Raw genomic sequence first — 9,774 nt, 5'->3', positions numbered from 1 at the left:
TTCTCTCTCTCTTTTTCTCTCCTCTCGCTCCTTTCTATCGTAAGTAAGCAGTTTTTTTAAACCTTAGCTGCTCTTGCTTTCTTTTAAACCCTCACCCTTTTTTTTTATAAAACTACCACTCTTATAACAATTTTCTAATTAAAAAATAAAAATAAACTTGCATAAACTAATTTTGATTACAACTTACTAACATTACAAAATAATTAAATCCAATAATCTAACTAAAGATAATTAGAAAATATCGGGAGGCTACATCCTCATTCCTCATTTATTAATTAAAAACGGACAATAAAGCAATCTTCAATTGATGAACGTGACGTGATATCAAGTTAAATTACATGAAGCAAAATCCTGTTACAAGAAGTACTGAACAATTTCTTCAAAAAAAAAAATACTGAACAATCTTATAGAGTAAATAAATTACTGTGAATCTAATCAACCCGGAAGCCCCCCTTGAGGGAGTTCCCAATTGTCATCATCTTCTTCCTTCTTGCTGCTCTTTGCAGTATCCATTCTATCTGGCGGCCCAGCTCGAAATGGGGTACGCCTGAATATAAGATAAGCACTGTCAGTGGACTCCTATAGTAAGACAATACAATTTTACTATAAAACTGGGACCAAAAACTACTATAGGACTAAACAATCCAAAATATTATATAGAATTACTGTAAGCTTTGTTAAACCAAGAAAAAGGTAAAAGTAAGTATATCTGTAATACGCTATGAAAATGATAAATTGGGGGACTGACGGACAGGGAATTACAAAAGAGAATCACTTGAGAGACTTCCTGCATCACTGTCTGGATTTGCAAAACCTCGTGTTTAACACGTTCTGAATTAGTTGCTCAAAATTAAAATGGAATGATGTACGGACAGAAAGACATTAGGGTTATTTCAGTTTCATAAGTGCATAACATCCATTTTCTGTTCACTCCACAGTTCACATTGTGGAATTTATACTTTTCCTTTAGGTGAATGCTGGTTACATTCTCCCAATTGTATCCTATTATTAGTCACAATCCTTTACACTATTATCTTGTGTAACATTTGAACATTTGATTCCTCCAAACCAAACAGAATGTGCCATTTATCCTTTCCCTTTAACTCACTCACATCTTCCACAAATTTGATCCTCACCCGCTGTTATGGTGATCTTCACTCTCAAATTTCACCCGCGGATTCTCTTAACATATTTCACTGGATTCTAATCTCCAGGTATCTAATAAGACATAAACATCAGGCTTGACAATGTCTGATTCCGAAAATCAAGACAATTATAAACACAAAGAAGACAGGGATACTGCTTGGTGAACCCCAAAAGGACCCTCTTCATAAAATTAGATTACTACTTCACCTCAAGCAAGCGTATAAATTAATTTTAAATTGGACATAAAATTGAAGAACACTGAGTAAAACCCGAAATGGCAATTCCTAATTAAAAAAACATATAAACAAATGCACAAAGGGGGTTATAAGAAAGAGGCAGAGGAGGGGGGGGGATAATAACAACCTTCTTCGATTACGCTTAGCAGCTTCGCGGGTCTTACGCTTCTTCTCATCCTGTTTATTCTCATGATACTTCCTCCTCTTACACTCCTGAATGATACCAGCCCTCATAACTTCTCTGCGGAACCTACCAAGAAGCTTCTCCTCGGGTTCATTATCATCAACAATGACCTGAACATTATAAGCTGATCTGAAGAAAAGGGTGTTGGAGTAAAGCAGAGAAGGGCAGACCACAGACATGGTCAAGTCATTTAGTGGAGTGAAGGAGGAGGAGGAGGAGGAGGAGGAGGACTTGTCTCTGTGTTTTGTAGAGTCGAGAGAGAGGTGAGATGGAGGACAAGGAGGGAGTTTTGATGAGGGTTTAGAGGGCATGAATAGAGATAAGAAACTGGAGAGAGCTGAGGATGCCATCGGTGCCTGATGGATGGATAGAGGGATAGAGAGTGAGTATTGTAATTTCTTATCTGCCTTTTTCTTTTAAGGGATGTATTTCTCAGGATAATTGTCAACTCTAATTTCATTTACCTCGGTTTAACACACTCACTCCACCCATACTCATACTCCTCCTTCCCTACTTAAATTAGGGGTGTACGCGGTTCGGATCAGATCGGTTTTGGGGTAAAAGTCGAACCAAACCGCGAAGAGCGGTTTTAGAAAATTGTCATCCGCAGCCGCAAATTGTCATCCGCAACCGCAAGCGGTTAACCGCGTCAATCGCGGTTGCGAATTTGCGGTTATTGCGGATCGGTTTGCGGTTCAACCACTTATTTAAAATAATTAAATTTTGTAAAAAAATAAATTCGAATTATTAATAAATTTAAATTTAAATTACGTGATAAATTACATTCAAAAATAAAATAGAAACTAATGTTACGTGTGGAGTAAAAATATTAAAAACATACAAAAATATGGAGGCGAGAAAAAAGAAAAAAGAAAAGGATAAAAAAAATTACAGCTTGATTACATTTTCCATTTATTTGGTTATATATCATATAATGATTGTAAATCTTTTGAACGAAATCCTAACACTAACTTAAGATTAGTTAATAAATGTGTATACTTATTAATTTATATGATATCAACTATATTTTTTAAAATATATTTTATTATAAATATATGTTGCGATTTGCGGTTGCAGTTGCGATTTTGCGATTTTCAAGAATTTAAAACCGCATCCAAACCGCTGATGAGCGGTTTTTAAAATTTAAATCCACAACCAACCCACATTTCGCGATTATCCGCAAAATGCGGTCGGTTGCGAGCGGTTGAACGGTTGGATGCGGTTGAGCGGTTCGATTGTACACCCCTAACTCAAAGTTACAGTAAAAGTTACAGTAAATTGCTCCAAACCCATGTATCAAAGTTTCACTAACAGGTGAAATATAATTTACCAAATATCGTCCAAATATAATTTACCAAATATCGTCTAAATCTATACTATATTATAATAATCGGAATAATTATAATTTAGTATACCTTTTTTTATTAGTTTAGTTATCCCCATTTATGATGATTGGATTTTTTTAAAATCTATACTATATTATAATAATCGAAATAGTTATAATTTAGTATACCTATTTTTGTTAGTTTGGTTATCCCCTTTTATGATGGTCGGATTTTTTTAATCAAGTGATCAGGATCTTTAGATTTAAATACTAAAAAAATATAAACTACTACCTTTTTTGGTTGGTTTGGTTATCCACATTTATGACCGTCGAATCTTTTTAATTAAGTGATCAGGATCGTTAGATTTAAATAATAAAAAAATATAAACTACTCAAACTCTCGGGTTCGAACCTTACCAATAACAAATATTTATATTATTATTTATACACTACTAAAACTCTCAGGTTCGAACCTCACCAACAACAAATATTTATATTATTATTTATAATTACCCAATATTCAGGTTTGAATCCTGCTAACAACAAATATTTATATTATTATTTATAAATATACTAATTTAGTCAAAAAAATACTAATAAGATAATAATCTAAAAAAATTATTATAATTTTAAATAATATAAAAATAGTAATGAAGATCCGTGCGATGCACGGATTATTAGGCTAATAAATATAATTTGGTCTTTCTAATGTGTGCCCAAGAGCACACAATAAACGCTAAATTTTATGAGTTTGATGCATTTTTAATGGTGAAGTTGTTGTAAATACAAGGGTCTATCAATATTTATGATTAAATGATTAAATGATCAATTAAAATACACCAAATTAATGAGAGTTAGTGCTTATTGTGTGTCCTGCCCTTGGGCACACATTAGAAAAATCGAAAATAATTTAGCAAATATAATTTAATCATACTTAAACAATTGTGTAGCAGTGTACATCTTTTTAACACAAAAATTTCAATAAAAAACAATAAAAAGGGTTCTGACTAGTGACACTGACAAATAAAAATTGAAGGTATAATAATGGAGATTTACTGACGCAACTTATCACTGCATATAGTCTGTTTTCACTTTTAATATCCTGCTAATCAAACTTAAAAATATTTGATCGTGCTTAACAGATATATATAGGCCATTACCTGTATATTAAACCTTTACTTTCAAAATATATCTCTGTAAAGTCATTACAGCATATATGACATGTACTACCAATTCTTTTAATATTATAAGCAAAAATGTTATTTTAAATTATTAAAATTTGATATAAGATAACACCAATTTTAACATGTCAGTAAAGATTAACCGATGTTACCAGAGACAAATAAAAAAACGTTATGATTATATTAAATATGTGTTATAATAGAAGTAAAACTTTAGGCGGCTGATTGTTGGGCCTCCATTTTTGACCATTTTTTGGGCTACCAAAAATTAAATTAAACCCCGTTCAATTATTTTTTCCAAAAAACTAAATCTAATGTGCTAATTTAGACAAAACTCTCAGTATATCAAAAATGTCTCATACAAACACAAACACAAACACAAAAACAACGCACAAAACGCAGAGTTAATCGAAAAGATGCCTGGAGATTTAGGGTTTAGTGCTTGGAGGCTTCTCAGTCGGGTTTGAGTAATTAGGAGTTTGGAGCAAATAAGGGTTCTAGTAGGTAGGGACTTGGTGTGAATTAGGCTTCGAAAAATTGGGGCTTTCTTTTCAATGAGATTTAGAGCTTGTAATTAGGGCTATCTTCTCAATCGAGCTTGTAAATTGGGGCTTTATTCTTATTCGATTCAACATTTAGTCAGGTATGCTCTTATTTTCTTCTCTTATTTTCTTTTAATCGGGTTTGATTACTGCACTTTTATTTCTTCACTTATCTTTTTGTATGCTTTTATTTGTGTTCGATTAACATTTATACTGATGTCTCAGTTTGTATTTGGGTTTGATTAACTAATGAACCAGTTTATATTGTTGTGCAATATAAACTCCCTCTATCTTCTATTGAAATGCGCCTTTAATATTTTGTTAATTGAGTAAATATGGATTTGGGGATACAAATAGCAGTCCCATTTATCTGGATGCAAATATTAAAGAAGATACATTAGAACTGATATTTGATTACTTTCAGTTTCATCAGGCAGCCGATCATTCTGACAAGGTTGGTTAAATGCGCATAATCCTTTCAATAGGAATTACTTTTCTTCTGACCTGATTCAATAACTTTTCTTAACATGGGATCATGCTCTATAGGCATAGGTAGCTAGAATCTGGGGAGTCCTTTTATGCAAGCATGAATTTGATGCTCATTACCAAAAGCCTGAAGATAAATTATAGTATATTGTGCGACTGTACTTTTCCCTCGTTGTCCCGGTTTCTAATAAATTCTTCTTCTTTTTTTATCATTTTTATGTATATAATCGTGTGTAATTTCTCTATGTACACCTGTATGCCTGTATTCAATGATGTAATGTCCTTATGTAGATTAAACTGCTTGAGCACTTAGTCTTTACATTTACTGTGTAGAAACAAAAGCGTGCTTTCAAAGTGCAAAGAGTTCTTTTTATTGCAATGTATAAGTATGAAAATTACCACCAAGTGTGGGAGTAGTTGTAGCTAAATAATGTATAGATGGACATCACAATCTTTGCTAGTTCATTATCAAAGTAGCATTTATCATTGTTAATCCATTATTAGATTTTTATAGGTAGGTAAAAGTTTATTGGTAATTTGCAGTGTCTATAAAAGTGAATTGATAGTATTATTGATGTTTATAATGCAGATTCAGGATTAGATGCTTGTCTTTTATAATATTAATTATGTTGAAAAATGTGAAGTATTGATCATTATCTTTATAATCTTAATTCTGTAGAAAAACTTGAAGTTTTTTTATAATCTCGCAGCCCGGTTGCTGATGGTCATGTCTCTTCTAAATATTTTGACAGGTTTTCACCTGCTCCTATTAACCACTATATGTTTAAGGCATCAAGGAAAGAATTTAGAGTAAGTTTAACTTCAGATATTTGATATTGATATTTAATATTCGTTTACTTTTTTCATATACAATCAAATGACTATGAAACCTCTGATAAGTTTACTTTTTTCTCAGAATTAGTTAAACTGAACAAGTACGTCTGATTTTGTGTTCATTTCTTAATTATATTTTTACAAACAATTATAACGTCAGTAATGTTACTCTTTAGTTTTAGCCTAACAGATACCCCTCTCATCTTCATATTAATTTTGTAATAATAAGTCAAATATTCAAGTCTCAGTTGAGGCACGACTGTGAGAGTATCGATTTCTGCAACCATATCATTTCCAAAATAAAAAAGGTTCATTAACTTTTTTGTGTATACAATTCTTCGGAAGAAATTCAATGACTGAAAAATAAAAAAGGTTAATTTACTAATAGTTCCTCCAGCCTCTTGTCATCACCCTGTAATTTTTATAGGTTGTTTTATTTGCTTAGATGTAACGGGACGGATAATAACCCTTCTTGAGAACTCATTTTCCACTAGCTCATAACCGGTCACTATAAGCTCATAATTGATCACTGTAAGATTTCAAATTGTCCACCATTCATGACATTGTATCACATGGTATTTTTCTTAAGCTCACTGGTGAGATATCCAACTTAAAATCTATACGAGATTCAGAAATTCTGCAAAATTCAGAAATTTTGGTTTGTTTTGACGCTGTCTTTTAATGGCGTTGTGTACATTATTGGTTGAGGGTCAAAAAATAAAAGTTATAGGTATTTGTCTTGAAATGATGCCTGTAAAATATTATATTTACCAGATTTGCAGATTGTGCGTTATAAGTGAATTACTAAGGGTATAACATGCTGTTCTAGAAAATGCTGTCGGGCTAACTTTAAAAATTTGTCGTAAATTAAAATATTGATATTATACTTTGATTTTTGGATATGTCGTAAAACTGAATTCCTACTTTACTCAGAAAAAAAAATCAGGTTAATATACCAAACCTGGAGAGAGTTAAAAGCACCACAGCGAGACTGACCGGAGCTGTCAGAATGCAGAAAATAAAACTGCTTAAATGGTTAACTTTGTACAATATTCTAAACTCATTTAAATTATTTTAAATTGTGAAACTAATCTGAATAGATTAATATAAAGGTGGAAGAGATAAAATAAATTTTAGACGGTGAATGTTTATGAATATAAATGAAGAATACTGAGTTATATATAATTTAATAGCGCATAATTTGTAAATGCAAGTGTTTATATTACGTAGAACAATTGTCAACCTGTTTAAAAGCACCTAGAGGGGATAAATTATAAAATAAAATATAATAAGAGCTAGTGATTTGTTATATATAAGTTTTACTTATACTTATTATTACTACATATGAAATTGCCTCGCCTTGATGATAATTTAACAATTTCAGGTTGAAACAGCAAATAATTATGTTGGTGTCATATGCTCCTATATGCTCCTATATATGTTGCTGCATATTTTGTTATAACTTAATTATAATTATCTTAAGTATATATGTTGCATGAAAAACATTTGTTCTATGCTAATTCTTAGTGCATTTAGATCTTCAGGTGGATGATGATACTCTACATCTCATGTCTCCCTGGTTTTTCATTAGCAATTGGGATATAGTTTGCTGTAAAAAGTCCATGCCGGTTGTGTAACTCAAGACCATACTAAATTTTATAAACTTATATTTCTTGCGTGTATTAGATACTTATTTTTCAGTAGGGAGGAGACTTAATGATGTACTACAAGTTAATAGCAACCTGTGGGGATTATATAAAGTCGAAAAAGTCATGAAAGAATAACCAGTCATCAAGACATATGGTGGTGATTTGCGGAGAAAATGGTCAGAGCTCCTAGAACCAAACTCCAAAGGTTGGACCATAGTGGTTTTGACAGAATATATACCTTTTTGATTCTTTTCTATGACAGATTCTCATATGGTTTATTATACTTGTAACTTGAAGCTCCCATTATAATCACAATAACAATGCTCTGGTGCTAATAGTTCTTCTTCATTATATCCCCATATTTTTTATGATATTTCCCGTTAGTAGTCAGATCATCAAAGCTCCAAGAGTCGTTGCAAAGACATCTTGTTTCGGGGTTGCTTACAATCTCGTTCTGCACAGATTATCTAGTCATGTATGCAACATATATTTCCTTATTCATTATTTTCTGCCATATTCTCTTTAACTGAGTATAACATCGAAATTATAACTTTGCAATTTCATCATTTCAAATCTCCAACAATTGTTATATTGCTTTTGCAAGTTTTAGGAGCATCATGATACTTCTTATTGATTGAAAGGCATGCATCGTGCTAGAAATCAACATGCAGACATGAGAAGGACCATGTGAAATGCTTCCCACGATATTTGGATTGTTGTATTTTTAATGATGATGACAGGAGGACATGGGAACTTAATGTTACAGCTAGTTTTGGGAATATGACGTTAGGACTTTGTTTATTTGGTTTAATTAGAGTTGTTGCCTTGGATGAATCTAGAACTTTATTTATTTTAGTTGAGTTCAGTACTTTGTATTTCTTAAATTTGAACTTTGTTAACAACTTTTAAATTAAACTGTATTTAAGTTTTTAATATTGTAAGCATACTTAAAGAGTGTGATCAATAGATATTTTTATATCGGTAAAAACAAGATAAAGTGTTAAAATGAATAAAAAAGAATAATATTACAATAAAATATAGAGATGTTACCCAAAGATTAAACTGTTTTATTATGCGGTGTTACAATAGAAAATATATTGTTGCAAAAGAGTATATTGTAACATATTTTTCGGTGTTACTAGATCTTTTAAGGTGTTGCAGTAGAATTGTGGTTACACCTGCACGGTGTTACCATGGAAAAATAAGGTGTAATCATAGAGTGTCTACTATAACACTTTTATCAATGTTATTAATTTATTTAAAAGTGTTACCTTATACCCCTATTGTAGCAGGGGCAAATCGAACACCCACAAATTTTTAAAAAGTGTAACCATAACCAGTTTATTTGCTTTAGGTAACACTTTTTTTTGGTGATTTTAACACTTTTTTTTGGTGTTGTTACAGGCCAAATATGGTGTAGTGAGTTTTTGATACATATACTCTTTTACTTTCAACTTATTGTTAGGAGGAAACACACACATATTCGAGATTCAATTCTACCAATACAGAGTACGCACACAAACACACAACAATATATTTGACGTGGAAAACCCACGTCCCAACTTGTAATATTAATCAAAATAATAATCAATAATATAGCAATATACAACACCTCAATGTGTCCCAACTGATACTTGAGTATCTCCCGCACGATACCTAAGATGACTACATCTCTTAAGCATACATCAAAATAATAACATGATTATGTATATATAGCCATCACAAACTTACCCAATAAGACATACCTAATCTGATTACAATAATAATTGTCTGCCTATACAATTATTATCCATTCCCATTATGATAATAATTGTCAACACATTAAATTATTACTCGATCCCATTATGATAATAATTGTCAACAAATACAATTATTACCCAGTACAATTATGTCTTATATCACCAAACCCATATCACATATTAGGTTTAACCCCAACAATCCTCCTTTCAACCCAATACTCCAGATCAAGTTGAATGGTAACTATCAAAACATCAACGTCCATTCGTCGATGCCTCCCCTCAAACAAGAATCAATTTATCTCGTTCTTCCAACTTTTGAGAATCACTAAGGCCCGTATAATGACCTCCAATAACTCCAAACTACCGTTATTCATCAAAACGGTATATCAATCTACAAAATCACGTGCATCAACCATAAGTGCCTCCTTTCATCATTGAGTCACCCGATCCTTG

The 9,774-nt window shown here is 31.8% G+C and overlaps 1 protein-coding gene and 1 long non-coding RNA gene across 3 annotated transcripts; one reads left to right on the top strand and one right to left on the bottom strand.

Moving 5' to 3' along the window:
- Nucleotides 1–284: 284 nt before the first annotated feature.
- LOC141672319 (uncharacterized) lies at nucleotides 285–1,997 on the bottom strand. Its single transcript, XM_074478890.1, has 2 exons — nucleotides 1,510–1,997; nucleotides 285–547 (listed from the first exon to the last, which is right to left on the bottom strand). Exons 1-2 carry the CDS (start codon nucleotides 1,914–1,916, stop codon nucleotides 436–438), a joined length of 519 nt encoding a protein of 172 aa, XP_074334991.1. The 5' UTR covers nucleotides 1,917–1,997; the 3' UTR covers nucleotides 285–435.
- Nucleotides 1,998–4,368: 2,371 nt separating this feature from the next.
- On the top strand, nucleotides 4,369–8,523 carry LOC141671836 (uncharacterized). Of its 2 annotated transcripts, none has more exons than XR_012555258.1 (4): nucleotides 4,369–4,714; nucleotides 5,852–5,909; nucleotides 7,470–8,057; nucleotides 8,193–8,523. It is a non-coding gene; the product is annotated as an uncharacterized LOC141671836 (long non-coding RNA). The 2 variants fall into 2 exon arrangements; XR_012555257.1 differs by having other exon boundaries at nucleotides 8,187–8,523.
- Nucleotides 8,524–9,774: the final 1,251 nt, after the last annotated feature.

This window comes from Apium graveolens, chromosome 7 (genome assembly GCF_009905375.1).
Source record: "Apium graveolens cultivar Ventura chromosome 7, ASM990537v1, whole genome shotgun sequence".
NCBI lineage: Eukaryota > Viridiplantae > Streptophyta > Magnoliopsida > Apiales > Apiaceae > Apium > Apium graveolens.
This window is presented reverse-complemented; position numbering and strand designations above follow the sequence as displayed.

What these genes read in the sequence shown, in the direction of transcription:
- LOC141672319 (XM_074478890.1), bottom strand. Translation starts at nt 1,916, where the DNA reads ATGGCATCCTCAGCTCTCTCCAGTTTCTTATCTCTATTCATGCCCTCT. An exon ending in GCTAAGCGTAATCGAAGAAG is followed by an intron (nt 548 to 1,509) that starts GTTGTTATTATC and finishes TCTTATATTCAG; the next exon opens with GCGTACCCCATTTCGAGCTG.